This window comes from Colletes latitarsis, chromosome 11 (assembly GCF_051014445.1).
Source record: "Colletes latitarsis isolate SP2378_abdomen chromosome 11, iyColLati1, whole genome shotgun sequence".
NCBI lineage: Eukaryota > Metazoa > Arthropoda > Insecta > Hymenoptera > Colletidae > Colletes > Colletes latitarsis.
In genome coordinates this window covers 18,890,426-18,909,022 of record NC_135144.1, presented here as the reverse complement: position 1 = coordinate 18,909,022, position 18,597 = coordinate 18,890,426, and the positions used below count along the sequence as shown (strand labels likewise).

Here is an 18,597-nt window from a genome sequence, read left to right as displayed (position 1 = left end):
TCAAAATAAGTTATCGTAGGGCTTCGATTAAGATACCTAGTCCGAATAAATCGAGATTCGAAAAACGTGTTAAAATAACTAGAAAGCTAGCGCACAGCATAAAATACTCTTTCGTTATACCTTTATAATAAATATATCACAATTTCTGCAAATATTTTCAAATTTGCTTGCGTACATAACCTTGACGCTTGTATCTCGTGGTAGTTATAAGATTATTTTCAGAACTTGAGTCTAACCTGCATATTTTCATTGTTCAAAGTTTAAATAGCGAACGTTCGAATACTTTTGCAAGCTACTGTACTTACATATATGAATATTTACACTCACGTTCTTTTTATTTTTATTGTCGCGGCAACGTTTTGGTATCTGCATATCCACACGATTGAACATTCAACATCTTTAACTGTTCTTGGATTGTTCGACGTAACGATCTCACAAGTAAAGGAAGCTTGTTTGTTTTCAAGTAATTAGCACTTTTAAGATAGTTACACGTTCTTTGTTACTTTTATAACTTGAATCTCTTTTCTCTAATCTTGACAACATTGTCGATGGTAATAGTTTACATTAGAATTTAAGAAGTATTGTCATGTCACCGTGAGATGGCGGGAGCGTGGCTGTATGCCTGATTACAGATCGATGTTCATCAACTCGCGATCATTTTTTAGTTTTTCTGTCTTGTTTAATGGTATGTGCAACAGCAAGTAGTGTGTGAGCTTTGTTTCATAAGAATATTAGACTTTCTTTACTTCTTTATTCCTGTAAACCAAAAAACTATAAATATATTATTCTATAGCTATTGAGTTAACCTCTTATTTCCTCGATCCACGCCACATTTTATTATACAGAACTGTTTCATTTGCATTGTACTCTCGCCCCGGTATCGAGCATTTGTCTTTGATATAACGTTGAAATATATTCTTCGAATTTCATCCTTGTATGGACAATCGATGAACTTTATGTCTATGTTTACAATTATCGAAGTAAACTTTTCATCAGCATTGTCCATTTCGTTGTAAAATTATAAAGCTTTTGTCTAGAAAAACCGGGCCACTAATAGGCACGCCCCTCTTATTATTTCTTTCAAACGAAAACCACACGGGATTAATTCACGTCTGATGACTTCGATCAAATGTTTCCGTTCTATTTTTTCTTCCAATCTTCAGCAATCGATTCGCCAAAGTTCAAATCATGGCCAATTGTCATCAACTATTCTATTCTTCGCAGAGTAAACGTTACACTAATTAATACGATGTTTCTTGATGACTAAACACACTTTATCCGAATGTTTACATTAGACAATATCAATGTCAGTTACTGATATGAAAGTAAACCGATAACACGAGTCGAAATACGTCTGCTGAAACGCGAAGAAGAGTAATCGGTCTTTCACAAGCTAGAAAGTCTTCTCGTTACGTTAGCACTCTCTTTGCAATCGGAAAATCGATCGTTAATGATATTATTTTAAAATATGTATAATTCGGAATATAGTTTGGTTGATTTACCACCGAGTGAGAGACTAACTTCGTTGCTTTCTCTTACGATAATAGTAGAAAAACTTACCCCGTGTTATTCAGCAAATATTATTGGCACATCGTTCGAATACGTATACGTACCTGCAACAAAATTAAAAAATACAATTAGAATTAAATAATGTTTAAAGAACAGCAAACCGTCGTAAAAGTTAGGCATTTATTATACGTACACTTTATCGATAAATTCTAACCTAGTTATTACGACATTCTCTTCGCCGGATAGGTATTCGTCTACTTTAATTGATAAAAATTGTGCAGTTTGCCCGAGGCCGATACCCCATTATGCGATACCACGTTTAACTGTTTAGCCTGGTCGCTCTGTTGCCATAATTTACAGTTGCGATTTGTTCTGTTGCAGCTGCTGTTCTTAACCGTGCGGTGGCATTGGAAGAAGTACGCGGTCACGGAGCGCGACGCATTGGCGTCGATCCATCGAAGAAATTAATCTAACGTGCCCGTGGCACGGTCAAGTCGGCGTCAACATAGCCACCCGTTTAGTGTTGCATTCTGTTTGCCGCGAAAATATGCACGTCTGTCTTTGAACGCAGCTGCGCCTTGTGTTAGACGTTTCACGGTTATTCGAGCACCTAATTGCATAACGGTTACCGCGCGACAGGTCGACAAAACGTAAATCCCAGTGCGACGCAACTGTTGTCGCGAGTGATTTAATTGCACAATCAGCCCGCGATCATGTTACGCATAATTGTCGACCAGTTATTACCATCGATCAATTACACAAATTTTATGTAAATCGCAGGAATTACCGAACCCGTCCACGGTCACGCCGTGTCACTAGCTTCCATATATCGTCTTGCGCCATCTTTTTGAAACGGCTTGTATCGTAGTCGGTTAGATGAAAACATTGGCCAAACAGAGGGAGCTTAGTTGGCGTTTATCCGTATGGGACAATCAAACGGGAGAATGTAACAAGAAATACAGGTCAATGGGTGTAGAACCGTGGTTTGCTTTAAAGCATTCATTCGCCCGCTGATGTCAGTGTTCCTGTCGTTGAATAAACATCGACCAGCGAATCTACGATTCAAACGAACGTTCGATAGATTGTTAACTCTCGAATGTTATCCGTCGAGGTTGGCCTGGATAAACTTGACATAGAAATTTACGATTAAAACGCCGCGGCGCGCGGCGATGAATTTTCTAAATAATCAAATTTAAACAAAATTTCCTATAGCAAGGTTTTCGTGGTCGCGAAATACTTTGTTTTATTTGACTCGATAACGAGCATGGTTGCGCACCACTGTTCTAGGGTTAATGTCATTAGAATTCCATTCACCTGCTACAATGAACGCCGCCTGGTGGAGAATCTCGACGGTCGTGTAACTTTAACGCAATAAATTGAACATTCACGACGTGCCCGATGCGACGACCGTTACAGCATCCACGGTTTCAAATATTTTCGTCGGTCGTTTGAACCGCGGTGGGTTCTTTGAATCGGGTCAGAACGAAGAAAGTTCCACAGAGACCGCCGCGACAAATTCTCAACTTCATGGATCCGAGACTTGTTGACTCATACTATTTAAAGAATAAGTGGAACGATGCATCGAGCCGAGTCCTGCAGTAGCTTACTCTGCTTTCCAGCAGTTTGCGGCTATTTGTGCTCTATATAAATTCGTTCACTTTTATACGTCTCGTATGCTTTGTAAATCGTCTTCGCGGAGATACCAACGGAACGCTGACCGCTGGAATAAATTAGGTTACTTTATCGCGGTCCCGGTAAACACATCGTACGATCGAATTACTGAATCGAGACACGAGGCCAACGATTTTTTTTTTCTACGTTCGATATTTGCCTATAATTACGCGACAAATCGTTTACACACTTCGTACAACGATTCCTTTTTATTTCCGTTTGTAGGTTATGTTCTCGCAATTTGGTCGGAAGAAACGTTTAAGGTATCAAGAATACAACAGCAAACGCGGTAACTATAATTTTTAGGGATGATTAGGTATCAAGATTTGGAATACCGGTTATTATTCAAGTCTTACCAACGAGTTAGGCTGTTTTAAAACTCGGACAACGGCTTATCACCCACGGTCTAATGGTATTGTAGAACGTTAACATTGGTCTTTGAAGGCTGCTTTAATGTACGCCGATGCAGCTATTAGTTGACTGAACAAGTTACCTCTTATTCATAGTTATTTTTTTAAATTCTTGTTAAACATTTCGATCGAATAGTGAAATTTTCATTTCGTTCGAAACATTTATTTTCATTTAACGAGCTACCGATAAATACTTGTTTATCCTTTGTTGGTTAATCGAAATTATTGTCTAAATAAGAATTATCTCCATCTTTGCGGCTGGGGTACCACCGGAGTTGTCAAGAATATCTTCCACGTCCCATATTACGAACACGAGTGTGCAACGTATCATGTTTATGTTCGTTGTGGAGACTCTTTTACCTCGATTTTCAGCTCGCTAGACACCGTGAATCGTTACCAAAGGATTTCCACTCGTATAACGATAATATAGAGATAAGAACGCGTGGTTGTTAAGAGTAGTTACGTACAGATTCAACCGGTTATTCGAAATTTTCTTTTCACTCTGTGCCCCTTCGTGGAACGAATATCGACAAGGAGTTCCGATTATCAATCGCTCGCGCATTGAATACGAAGAACGCTTGTCCGATTGAAATTCTGCAGCGGCATGTTCGAGTTTCTCGGGCATTTCAAAAGTGGACGCGCGATTAATGCACGCCCGTCGTTCCCGTTCGATCGTACCGTGAATTTAACTAAGGTGGTTACCAATGTATTGACAACCGCGTCGCAGTACTCGAGATAAATACATTGAAAACGTTACCGCGTCGATACGATATGACGGGAGTTCTCAACCAGTGGGAATCCTGCCCGGGAAGAATACCCTTTCGAAATTTACCAAATTTTATTTATTATATAACATATGTGTATTTATTAATCCTGAGATCTACATAGAGGGTCTTCGGCCAACCCTGGGAGAAATTTTAATGGAAGATTCTAGAGGCCAAAATAAGACGAAAATGAAGAATACCAATTTGTTGATGGAGGCATCGTTAAAAAGTTATTAACAATTAAATTCAAAAATTTGAAATCGTTCTGGAAAAATTATTTTCGGTTGCGGGGGTCAATTACAATCATTTTTGGTGAATAGACATATCCCCGAAATCCTACCCACTTTCGAGAAAAAAATTCGAGAAGGTGTGAAATTTTTCGACGGAAAATAAAAATTTCAAATCGTTTTGGAAAAATTATTTTTAGTTGCAGGGGTCAATTGTAAGCATTTTTGGTCAACAGACATACCCCCGAAATCCTACTCAGTTTCGAGAAAAAAATTCCTTACCGAAAATATAATTTCTGGCCAGGAATGTCTGCCCGAATTTTCATGCAAATCTTTAAAACACCATAACTTCTGAACGGATTGGACGATTTTGATGTTTAAAAAAGCAAACTACGCGTATTTTGGTGGAGAATATGTACAAATCGCAAAAATATTCGAAAAGTTGATCCCTGACCTCGCAAAATGAGAAAAACCCCATAAAAATGGTTCAATTTTCAAACAGCCATAACTCCTACAATTGTGAATATATTTCAATGAAACTTTTTCCTGAACTAGAGCTCATGGGTGCCTACAAAAAAGTATTAAACAAAATTTCCATAGGACGTCAAACAAATTTATGAAAAATCAAAAACGAATTTTTAAGAAAAATCGACGGGGGGTAGGTGTCTAAATTTTTCGGCGAAAAACAAAAATTTCAAATCGTTCTGAAAAAATTATTTTCGGTTGCAAGGGTCAATTACAATCATTTTTGGTCAATAGACATACCCTCGAAATCCTACCCACTTTCGAGAAAAAAATTCGAAAATGTGTGAAATTTTTCGGCAAAATTAAAAAATTTCAAATCATTCTAATAAAATTATTTTTGATTGCGGGACCCAATTACAATTATTTTTGGTCATTAGACATACCCTCGAAATCCTACGCATTTTCGAGAAAAAAATTCAATACCTGCAGAACTTTAATCGTTAATAACTTTTTAACAAAGCCGCCATCAATAAATTAATATTCTTGATTTTCGTCTTATTTTGGCCTCTAGAATCTCCCATTAAAATTTTTCGCAGGGTTGGCCGAACACCCTGTACATCTATTAAAATATATTAAGAGTCTAATAATATAATTTATCTAATATATAATTCACAATTTATATATATTAAATTTTATATATATATAGATTAATAAATATTTATATTAAATATATATAGTTTATGACGAATAAAAATTATTTGCTTAACTCGTTTGGATGTAAATTTAAACAATGTTAATGGATCTCAATGGATTCTTAAATTATTATTTCAAGTTCAGGTTAAGATGAAATTATTTAGCTGGCTAGATGATTAGAACTGAATTATGTACTTTGACTATTTGGTTAATATTATCGAGCATTCGAATAAAACCTTTGCGAGTTCACCGGGATTAAATTTCATTCGCTTGCGAAAATTGAAGTATTTATATTTCTCATCGTATTTCGACGATATTATTACCAATAAATTAGTGAGACTTTTGCGGCGAAAACGAACCTAAACACAATATCATTTCGACTGTATTTAATTGTACATTTTGAATCAGTTCTGTATTATTTATACGTGCGCCAAAATTAAAAATAGTTCACACGAGGTCGCGTATCAACTTATTTTTGTCGAGAAATGTTCGCCAATCCTTTGGTAACATTTTCATGAGAATGTGATGAGAAAATATGCATATTCATATTATGCGTGATATCTGTTTCAAAGTCGGGTAGGCAACCTTTTTTTAACAATATGCTTTTCGAGTGTATCTTGAAATACACAACCAACCATGAAAATAATGAAATGTTTGCCAAAGAAAAATACGAATCATATTAAATAATTGTGAGCATTTTTAAATAATTTTACGTCAATGATTAATAGCCAGTATCGCCACAATAATAGAACGAATAGAGATTGTATAAGCAAGGGAAATAGGAAAGGTAAATTATGCAAGAAGATAGAAGACACGTGGGAGCGTAGAATAATGGGGTCTTGCGAAACGCTTGCTTATGGACTTTGGAGTATATAAAGTTTTCAACGAAGACAAAGAAACGGACAAATAGTAAAGAGGATTAAGCGAAGTGGGAAAGCGAAAGGAGGAAAAGGGTGATCTGAATGAATGCCGTGTGGTGTGACGGGACAAACGAGGATAATCATATTACACAAATAAGCTAATTGTAAATCGTCTCAAACCTATCATCGAATTTTAATCAATAAGTAATAAATGTGTCGTATTTCATGTTCATATTAAATCCAGACTATTTTCTGTCGAGTTGTATTTCCGTTCTCGTTTCAGACCTCTATAAAAATTATATCTGAAATCGCACAAATATCTAGAATATTATTAACTTAAATTTGATATCTGTTATCGAGTCACGTTATTTTAAAATAATAATTTTCGGTTGCGGGGCTCAATTACAATCATTTTTGGTCATTACCCATACCTCCGAATTCCTACGCACTTTCGAGAAAAAAATCCCTCACTAAAAATCTAATTAGGTGCCTAAATTTTTCGACGGAAAAAAAAAATTTCAAATCGTTCTGGAAAAATTATTTTCGGTTGCGGGGGTCGATTACAATCATTTTTGGTGAATAGACATACCCCCGAAATCTTGCGCATTTTCGAGAAAAAAAATTCAGTACAGTCGGAACTTTAAACATTAATAACTTTTCAACGAAGCCTCCATCAACAAATTGGTATTCTTGATTTTCGCCTTATATTGGCCCCTGGAATCTCCCATTAAAATTTTTCCCAGGGGTGGCCGAACACCCTGTAACTGAGGGGTTGTTCGAGCGCGACCCCTCTAGTAGCGAGCACAGAAGGCGACGCCATATTTATCTTTTTAATAAATGAATACATCATTTCACTTTGTTATTTTGTACTCGACAACGTTTATTCACTACTAATGTTAACCGAAACATTTAATCTGATATTTTCATGCATCATGTTCCGGAACGAACTTGAACGTTTTTTTTAAACTGTTATTAATTCTGGCTATGTTTTAGACGTCGTCGATTAAGACGGAATTCGAGCACGATACACGCACGACGCGACGCGCGACGCGACGCTCGTTTAATTTTATAGTCGTGGCGCGTTTCATAGATCCAATAAGAGATTGACCCGATTTTTGCTGCTTGGTCATAGCCACTTTCGAACTGGCCACTTACAAACTTTCTGTAGCAGATAAATTCCAGGTACTCCCACTCCCCGGGATCAAAAAAATTCGACGGAGATCTCGAGAATAAGCACAGTCCGTTGACAGAGCTATCAAACTATTTAGGAAAAGCCAAACAACAGACAACCTTGGATCAAATATTCAGGCCGTGTTCCACTAACGCTCCCACAAACCGATATTTGCATTACTTTTTTTCAATGCTGGAGGACTTCCAGTATTCGAACCAACAGGGAGAAATAAATTTCATTTATTTAATTAGAATTTAATAAAATTGATAATCCATTCCAGTGTTCGAGATCGTTTAAAAAAAAAAAAAAGAAAAATGTCAACGAACATTTATAAATTGCGCTTGCTCGGAAGATTTATTATGTAGCTTTGGGGCGGACGAGTTATGATAAGCTAGCAAATTCGATCATTATTCACAGGTCAATCGATACCGAAACTTTAAACGCGTTTTTCACGAAATTGATATTTTCAAAAACGGCGAGCAATTTTTCTCGGAACACTATATTCACGATAACATTCTCTGTTGTTGCAGGTAGTTGTGATCTTTTGTTGCTCTAATACCTTCCGAGAAAAGCTTATAAAACTTGTGCTTTTTTTTCAGTAATATTTACACTTTCGTTTTGCTTTCTGTAAAAGCATGCAGTTTCTTTTTTTAAAAAAAAAATCAATATCGTTAAAAAATTCGCACGTAGGATGACAACGACATTCATCAAGCCTCTAAAAACTCTAATTTTATTTATATCAGATCATTAGGATCACGGAAACGCGGCCCATCGCGGGACTTGGCAAATCTAGCATAATCATACAAAGGACGCTCATATTTTCTACATACGTTATTACATATTTTTATGAAAATTTTTGCAAATATTGTTTACAAGCGTGCAAGTACTTTTATTTACGTTTCATACACGTATGAAACACTGTTAAATATCAATGTATTTGTACGAGGGTGGATGAAACTGATCTAAAAATAAATTAATTGTATTTATTGACATTTTATATGAGAACCGTTTGTTCAAAAAAAGCTACAATGATCTCTCGTCAGATTGTTATAGATCATTGAGAAACGATGGATATTATTATCACGAACATTACCATCGTATAGTCAAGTTCCAAGTACGAATAAACTATTATGAAATTTTACTGCCGTGACGGTGAAAAACTTATTAAAAAGAAGAAAGTAGACTCGATGAAAAACCGAGGTAATTAATACAACGGCTCGCTTAGTCTGCAAATACAAGAAACAGGATCGATACGACCATTTTCCGGGGTGAATGCTCGAGGCTTCGACAATTTAAACGAAATATTTATTTAAGAGAAATTGCCGAAGCAATTAGTTGATTGAAAACTCGTTCGATCGGATACTGGAAGCATAGAGGCGCATATTTCAGACCGACGAGATAGTTATAATCGAATAATTCTCCATTTTAACCGTGGAATGGCATGTCTTCCATGAGCTTAGCAAAATTTTCTTTGGAAATAAATAAAAAGTGATTCTCTGCACATATGGTTATTTTTTTGTCTTTCAACTTTCAAGTTTCCATTTGTCCGCAAAGTTTGTGGCGTACTGCTTCATTTTATCGCAACAATACTCGTTACATACATCAAAATTTCTTTAACCGATAGGTCGAAGTCGTTCTTCTGAAAGATATAGCTCGCCCCAAGGAAATCCTTTCAGTTACTTTAACATTCTTTCGTAGGAAGAATCATTCCCCCTTCTTCCGAGCGACACTCCGCGCGATACGCAGGATGTTGAAAATCTTTAATATCCTTCGATGACGGTGCTCCACTTGCGATAAAAAGATATCAGCAAACGAAGCAAAACAAAGTTTCGTCTTAGGTTCCTTCGTCTAGCTTGGAATCGTGGAATTCCATTCCAATTTCCCGTCATCTTGGAAAGTGAAATAAAGCTTTCCGTGATCGCTTGTTCTCCTTTTTCGCCTTCCCCCTTATCAAATGTGCATGTCGTTTCCGGAACAGAGCCACCAAACGGTACACAGCCATTTTCATTACTTTCCGATCCGTTCTTCGTCTGTTAGATCTTTATTAAATTTTTTGAAACACTTCTCATCGTAAACGCGATAGTTACACTTCTTTTTTTTAAACATCTACACATACCTTTGTGTATTATAAAAATTTTTATTCGTACCTACCGAAAATAATATTCAAAATATAGCTAAACCGAGAGATCATTTAAGTATTCAAAAGACTTTCTAAACAGAGAAGGCGATGTTTTAAGTTTAACTTCGTTGCAACACGACGTCTATACAGGGTGTTCGGCCACCTCTGGGAGAAATTTTAATGGGAGATTCTAGAGGCCAAAATAAGACGAAAATCAAGAATACAAATTATTTGATGGAGGCTTCGTTAAAAAGTTATTAACGTTTAAAGTTCTGCAAGTACTGAATTTTTTTCTCGAAAGTGGGTAGGATTTCGGGGGTATGTCTAATAACCAAAAATGCTTGTAATTCACCCCTATAACTAAATATAATTTTTTCAGTATGATTTGAAATTTTTTATTTTCGTCGAAAAATTTCACATCTTCACGAATTTTTTTCTAGAAAGTGGGTAGGATTTCGGGGGTATGTCTATTCACCAAAAATGATTGTAATTGACCCCCGCAACCAAAAATAATTTTTTCAGAATGATTCGAAATTTTTTAATAACTTTTTAACGAAGCCTCAATCAACAAATTGATATTCTTCATTTCCGTCTTATTTTGGCCTCTAGAATCTCCCATTAAAATTTCTCCCATGGGTGGTCGAACACCCTGTATGCATTAAAATATAGTCTTTCCTTTTTCTACATAGATGCTCCGACGAAAACGAAGTTACAAGAATCATTCCGCATAAACTACGACGTGTTCTTCGAACTGACTCTATCGTTGAAGTTCGCCTCGTATAAAATGCTTTTCTAGGGTTTGTGTAGCAATACGAACGACATTAAAAGTTGTTGTATCGAGCGTAGATTTGATTACCGTCCGCGTACGCCATTTCCAAGATGCTCCCTAAACTTCTCGTCCGATTGCAGCGGGTCTCGAAGCCGTACGGCGGGAAGATCGCATTATTTTCGAGTACACAGGCCAGGCTCAAAGCGTTTGCGTTAACCGTATTATCGTCCCGTCGCATAAACTTGTTTCGCGTAGTTTACGAGCACGCGAGTCTTAAGCCGTGTACGAAGCAATCCACGAAATAACGATCAGACTGTTTCGTGATACGTCCGTATCGTCAATTACCGTAAACTCGCAAGAAAATCGAATCCGTGGCCGTACGATGCCTCGCGTCGACGCGCCATCCTATATATCATCCGCTCGGAGGGATCTGATCGTTCCCTTTTACTTTTTAATTGCCACTCTTTTCCTCCGATCGCTTGTCTTTCGTCAATCACTTCTTTCCGGGGCGGGCAAAATTTTAAACGAGCAAAGAACAAAGTCTCGTATCTTGTTTGATTACGAAAACTTCATTGTACGTCTGTTGACTCTTTCGGGCAGAAGTTTTTAACGTAAAATGAGTCCCCAAGTTATCAAGCTTTACTCTCGTTCTTCGTTTCTCTCTGATAATCGTTCTCTTTCGTTTTTCTAGGTTTACCTAGCGATGGGGAACCTGGTTATCTGGACTCTGGTCTCTCGATATCTCGAATACGAAACTCTTTTTATCGTCGAGTAAAGGGAACAGGGAGCGTACGCAGGCATAGGATTAAAATTAAATAAAGCCTAAATAGTATCTTTAATGATATTTTATTTAATTATAATGTCTCTTGCGTCGCTAATTTTTACACAGGGAAACGAATATGAAAATAAAGATATATCGTTGACGATAACGTGTAGCGGAAACTACGCATATAAGTACATAGTATACATATTGTATCGTTATATGCACTAGAAAAAGAAAAAAAAACGTTGTTTGTAGATATACTCTTTACAAGTAGGTACTCTCTAACCAACTTCGAAACTGACGTCTGCGTTAAACACACAAATTTTATCCCCTCCGCTGGGGGAAGTCTGGCGTTTTCTTTTGTTCAAACTCGTTGGTATCCGTAAGAAGGTGTTTACGTCTCGATAAATATGGTCAACAGACTCTTAATATAATGTCCGAGGTATAGGAACGAGCATAACGATCCATAAAAATGTCTATTCTAGGAAGAAGAACGCGTTTGGTAAAAATAGATCCGAAGACCGCGTTCTAAGGTTAAGAGTTCTTAATCGTCGATCGAATCGCACAGGGTCCCGGCACGTCGAGGAATCCGCGTTCCGTTCGCGAGTGCTCGTCGATAGGCGTGGATAATGTTTGTTATTTCGTCGAGTGCCCCCGGTCTCCGTAGACGTTTTGCATCGCAAGACTCACCCTCTCGGTCGAGAAATTTAAAATTAGTCTTAAGGTCAAACGTTGGTAACTGTCGTCATCGTTGTTCCTGACCTAGACTCGCTGGGGTGTAAACTCCGGTACGTAAGCACGGGGACAAGGTTCGAATGGAAAGAAAGGAAAGGCTCGATTTACACACTCGACGTGAACTCGTCCCTGCGAGGTGTAACGCCACTCGAGTCGTGACGTAAGCGTCGAGAGCTTTGGCACGCGAACCGGCGCTATATTAGAAGTCGATTATCGCGATTTCGAATTTACATCGTCGACGATCGCCCCCGCGCGTTTACTACCCCCCCAGTACGCGAAACTGCACTGCTTTCTCTTTTATGCGATAATGATGATCGATAAGTCGCTCGTGTGCCGGCCGTAGAAGGAAGAAACGAAAAGAATCTTGGTTGGATAACCTTCGTCATCGATCGCTATATCTGGCTTGACGCTTTCTAAGCGTTACTGACTTAACGCAATCCGGTTGCGAGTCGAATGCATAAACGCATTTTCTCTGTTTACGCGTCGCACAATGGGGTATGCTATATTCTGGCCAAATTATTTCAATGATTTACAATGTTTCTATTAACGATAGTTTAAGACGTTAGGAACAATTGTTTGATAAGAATCACACTTTTCTTTTTATTTAATCATCAATATACAGGGTGTTCTAGAGGGAGATTCTAGAGGCCAAAATAAGACGAAAATCAAGAATAACAATTTGTTGATTGAGGATTCGTTAAAAAGTTATTAACGTTTAAAGTTCCGCCTGTAGAATGGCAATCTGCGAACAGCTGCGTACGCGCGATAGTGGCTCTCATTCAGAAAACTGTAAAGCCGTCGATACGTCAGTAAGTAGAGTCTCTCATGCTGAGTGAGAACCACTATCATGGGCACGAGTTCGCAGGTTGCCGTCCTACAGGCGGAACTTTAAACGAAGCCTCAAGCAACAAATTGTTATTCTTGACTTTCGTCTTATTTTAGCCTCTAGAATCTTCCATTAAAATTTTCCCCAGGGGTGGCCGAACACCCTGTATATATATATTTTTTTTATTTTACCCGCTACAAAGGTACACCCCTATGGTGTTTTGCTATTGCAGGAAGAAGTGAACTAGCAGGAGGAATGAAAAGGAATGAAGAGAGGACACGTCCTGGGCCTTCTAGTTGGACTCATCGTCACTAGCAGGCCCTGCCTCAGACGCTGGGACAAATGGCGAATGAAAGAGCGTAGGTGGTCAATAAGTGGTCGGTCGAGTACTTGTGAGAAAGGTACAGGTATTCGTAGCCCTCTGTTGGCGAGCGCGGGAAATGTCGCCACACCCCCATCACTTACAAATATGGTTTATTCAATGACTTTATCAGATGTTGTTTATGTTAATGTATATATTAGTCGGTTATTTACAGGCAAGCCCCACCCCCCTCCCCCCTAGAACACATATGTACGTGGAGAGTAAAATTCTCACCTCCTGCGACTCGAAAGCCTCTTTAACGTGCTCCGCGATCTTGGCCGCCTTCAGGCTGGTTTCTATGGGCGCGAGCTGCAAGAGACGACGGGCCTGGGCGTCGGTGGCGAGCTCCTGGTAGTAGGATTCACCGGAATCCCGTCTGCTGCCCGCGATGCACATAGCTCTACGAAAGAGTCCCGCGACGACGGCGCACAGGCCGCACTGCATGCTCGTGGCGCTGCCGCGGCTCGACAGTGATCCACCATTGGTCCGTCGGCGGGTCCGAGTCCCGCGAGAACCACCCTCGCGTCTTTGGGACGCCAGTTTTCCCTTACTCTTCTCGCGATCTTTCTCTCTTTCTCGCCTCGACGACCCCGCGGTACTATCCTCGGGACCAGCCACCTTCCTCGTTCACCAAAACCTCGAGCGATGATATTTCGCTACCTCGGTAGTTCCCATCCCCCGTCGACACGGCGTTTATCTGCCCCAAGATCCTCGTTCGGTAGTGGTCTTGCTTGTTCGTCGACGATCGATTCTCTTCGCGTACGCGATTCAGGCCAGCGTCGCCTCTCCCGACGATCCCCCGGTACCGCATATCACCTGCACCGACCAAAGCACGTCGGAAAGAGGTCTAAAGATCTCTTTGGCCAGGAGGGTCGCGGGAGAAGGAAACGACCACGAGAAGGAGGAGCTCCGCTCGGCGTGTATCTCCGAACAACTATCGATTTACGCCAAGCATACCGTCCGATACCGTCGAACGACATCGATGGTGCACCCCTGGACAGGACAGCGGAGACCACGAGGGCCTCGCGACCGACGGATCGCTGCATGTAAACGCGTTCGACCGACCCCTAAGTACGGTATACGAGTAAACGATACCACGCGACGAACGATCGCTTATATTTTAAAACCAACACGAGACAACTAATCTTTCGATCGCTTAATACCCACCGTCTACCAAAAATTTTCAAACATTCCCCCACGAAATATAAATCCCTTTGTAATTATTACGAAATTAACCGTTTATTAGAGATGCTGGTCAAGTTCTCGATTATCTGCCCCCTCCCCGATTTCGATGATTTTTAAATGTATCATCGAAATCGGGGAGGAGGCTGGCAATCGAGAACTTCGCCACTTTTTTTTTGATTACTGAATTTAATTGCACTTGGTGCTAATTATTAACGAAACCGAATATAAAAAATGACCGAATCGGTAATTTTATCTTGTACGCGCACATATCAAATTTATGTGGTATCACGCAACGAGGTAAAACGCTTGATTCAGCAAATAAACGATTTGCCGAACATTTGACGAAAATGTAGAAAGAGAAAAAAATTTGTTCAATTAACGAAAGAAGACACGATTGTCGTAGCTGAGCAGAGCATTCCATGCAAACTGACGAAGCAGAGGGGATAGTAATAACGTTAGGAACGAGCTTTCTAGTTTAAAAACGAAGGAAGTAAATATTTAGAAGACTGTGTTGACAGTAAGTCGTGTAATAATATTGTTATCTGGTATATGTATATGGAAAAAATATTTCCAACAAAAATTATACAGTACGTCTGTGGCAATAAATTGCAGTAGTAAAGGTTTCCAAAAAGCTTGTTGATTTTTTAATGGATACTACATATTGTTGACTTTGCAACATTGTAGCTGATGAAAAACCAAGTTCAATGATCTACTATACAATCATCTTTGGATGACCACGAGCTTAGAAATCTATAACAATTTATTAAGAAACATAAACGAATGAAAATGATAAACACACTTATCCTAAATCCGACCTTTTGTTTACGTTACAATTATTATTGTCAAATACTACATAACACGTTAGTTCGTTGCACGCGATAAGAAAATTTTCATCTAATAATGAATCGTTTCTCTAATTCTGAAAAGAGGGATTATTGACGTCTGGTGACCATGCACCTACCGACATGTATCGTGCACAGAAGGTTGAATCTTGAATAAGTGTGTTTACATCCAATTAGAAAATAAAATCACTGATAATGAATTACGTTTGTTTCCCTTAGGTACGCGTAAAGAAGCTCGTCTTCTTAATAACTTGTTATAGATTTCTAAACTCAAGGTCGACTAAAACTTGTTTTTTAATCAAATGCAATGCTACAAAGTCAAAAATATATCGTGTTACTTTATAAAGTCAAAGTAACCGCAATTTTTCATGGAATAAAGATTTTTTTGGAAATTTTTATTATTGTAATTTAATACCATGGAAGTATTGAATAACTTTTATTGGAAACATTGTCTCATCAGATCAGAGTAACTGTCGGAAAAATCATGGCGACCGTAACGCCGAATATTACCTACTTCAAGTTCAAGAAACTCGGGTTTCATTCATTTTTAATTTGCAACACGAGTTAGAAGGGGACGCTTAAATCGGACATTGCATCGGAACGCTGGTACATTACTCTAACGCCGACCATGGACATTTATTAATTTGTGTTATATCTGCTTAAAGCGAGTCATTAATTACGTTACTATTAATAGCTGAAAGACAGATATCAGTGACACGTCCAGTCTTAGATCGGTGCGTATATGCATTCATACGCCAAAGTATTCGAAAAGAGAAATATACATATGTAAAATAACAGTTTGAAATATCAACATAAATCTGGCAAGAGTTAAATCTCAAAATTATTCTACTTTGTCAAGCAAATTGTTAATCTATTTATTCAAAAATCCATGTATTTAATTGTATCGGAATTAAATTAACGCTTTGCAAATTGCTCAAACTTTACTTAAATTTTTATAACTACTAGAATATAGGGATTCGTAACACGAAATATTTGAAATAGTACTCATTTTGTATCCAGGGAATTAAACATGGCAAAGCTTCTTCAAATATGAAACTATTCAGTAACATTTCATTATAGTTATATAAAATTGTTAAACATATAATTTTATCATCGTTTCTAAAACTTACTTTCGTTTAATGAAATAATTCATAAAATAAGCTGTTTTCCTTGAATGTAAACAGGGAATTTTGCAAAATTTACTTAATCGAAACTTAAAGGGACTAAACTCTATATAAGACTAGCATAAGTGATTTTAAATATGTATATCCTTTGAAAATTAACTTTTATCTAGGTCCTCTTATCGTTATCTATAATTTTAGATTGCATACAGTTAGTATAATAGTTTGTAAGCGTAAAACACGGTATGCCGCAAAGAGGGATATTTCTCCGATTGAATAGCAATGTGTTAAGATACATTTACATTTTGTGTAATCAAGATGAGTTAATTCGTCTATGCAGGTTCGTAACTACAATGCATAGAGGGCGTTTCTGGGCGAAAAGCGATACGGTTAACAGGTTAACCGTGAGAAAAGATAACGGACGTCTACTTTGTTGCATCGTCCAAGTCCAATTAACGCGATCGCACACGCGTCCCCGAGAGGGTTAGTTATTTCTAGCGTCGATGTACCGACACGTGCTTCGCATGTCAGTGAGAAACCGAACCACGATCGCGATTTTTTCGCAAGAGGGTCGTCTGTTGTCGATCTTCTTACCAACGTCGTTAATGGTACGGGGCATCCGATATGTCAGGTAAACAAGCTGTTTCTCCACTAAACCCCTCCCCCCGCCCCCCGTTTCGATAAGATAGGAGAGAGCCCGGGCCAAGAATCTCGACCTAGGAAGAGAAATAAAAACGAGCAGGAACAAAGGCCGTTCTCTTTGTTCCCCGCGACCTCGATTTTTAAGCAAGACTTTTTTTTCAGCTTACGGAGCAGCAATTATAACCGCGTGGCAAGAGCAGCTCTCAAAGCGTGTACGCGAGGAAAAAAAGGACAGATCGCGTATGCTCGTATGCTCGTATGCTCGTTTCCACGCTGCCTGTCGTCGAGACACTGTGTACATATTCCTAGTCGCGCACGAAACAGCGAAGGAATTGATGTTGCTGACGTTTCGAAGGCCGCACATATCATTCGCGTATACGAATAACGTTTCACGACCACTTCCGTCAACAGTAACAGCCCTAAACGCAGCACGGTTAAGCTGTTGTCGTCTTGATGAAAACACAATTCGTTTCTCCTTAATTCGGCCGCACCGTGAAAACGTATCGTTTCACTCTGACGTTCCCCCGTAAAATGCGAGACAACGAAATCGTTCGGAGTTCCTCCTCGTCGAAGGCCGTAACCCAATTCTCGTTGTTCGAGGAACAAACGTCCGTCGAAGACGAGACGAGACGAGAGAAAGCGATATCTCGGTACCTTTATCAGGGCGTACAGCGTCTGGCTGTCGTCGCGCGAGAATTCCTAACCAGTACGCGAGAGGAACGACGGGGTAACGCCCGCGCACAGATCTCGTAGCTGGTTCCGCACCGGGACGAGCCTAGGAGCTCCATAACCGCGTGTCACGGGATCGGATGGCCCCCGGGCCCCGAGGCCCGGTGCCGTGGAGGCCACAAACACGAGGGCGCCTCTCGTAACGGGTCCTCCGTCGCGCACGTTTTCGGATGAGGCGAATACGACGATGGAAAGAAAGAAAGAAAGAAAAAAAATCTCCCAATAGAGGAGACGAGGCCGGAAAACGCAACGTCGCTATCACCAACTATGCACGCCGGCCGGCCGCTATGCATGCACTGAGACACTGGATTCGAGCGACGTTCGAGCTCGGTCGTGCTCGACTATCTTCGTCGGTGCTCGGACCTGCTCGCCGCCTGGCCACGCTTCCCGGTCAGAAGAGTGGCTCTCACTATGCGCCGAGCTCTCGTCGCGAGTGGCCGTCGAACGACGTGATCGAGTCGACGCTGGTTGCTCCGATATGTTGCTTCTCTTTTACGGAGAGAGGGAACACGTACGCTACGAGAGAAGATCAATAACGGATCCCTCCCTCTTTCCGTCGCGCGTACGCGGCCGCAACGTAGCCGCCTCGTATTTACACATGCACATCGCGCGAGACTTTCTTACTACGCTGCTTCCCTCCCGCGGAGCAACGGGGTGGGTTGCCCGAAGGGTGCGGGCAGGAAGGATTTCGCGGTCGTAAGACGGCGCGGCGTGTAAAGGATGGCCTCATTTATT

General features: G+C 39.7%; 1 protein-coding gene across 11 annotated transcripts in view; it reads right to left on the bottom strand.

Annotated features, from left to right (window-relative positions):
- LOC143348100 (uncharacterized) overlaps positions 1-18,597 on the bottom strand; it is a 76,485-nt gene that overhangs the window by 43,029 nt on the left and 14,859 nt on the right. For 3 of the 11 annotated variants that reach the window (XM_076777947.1, XM_076777943.1, XM_076777950.1), the window contains exons 1-2: positions 17,788-18,337; positions 13,578-14,159 (exon numbers count right to left, since the gene is read on the bottom strand). The exons of 1 other annotated variant lie outside the window; for it this stretch is intronic. In XM_076777947.1, the coding sequence (XP_076634062.1) occupies positions 13,578-13,787 (210 nt within the window). In that variant the 5' untranslated portion in view covers positions 13,788-14,159; positions 17,788-18,337. Of the gene's footprint in view, positions 1-1,560; positions 1,614-13,577; positions 14,554-17,300; positions 17,316-17,787; positions 18,346-18,597 lie in introns of those variants that run through there. 7 more of the 11 variants (XR_013080714.1, XM_076777948.1, XM_076777946.1 and 4 more) reach the window with 7 other exon arrangements.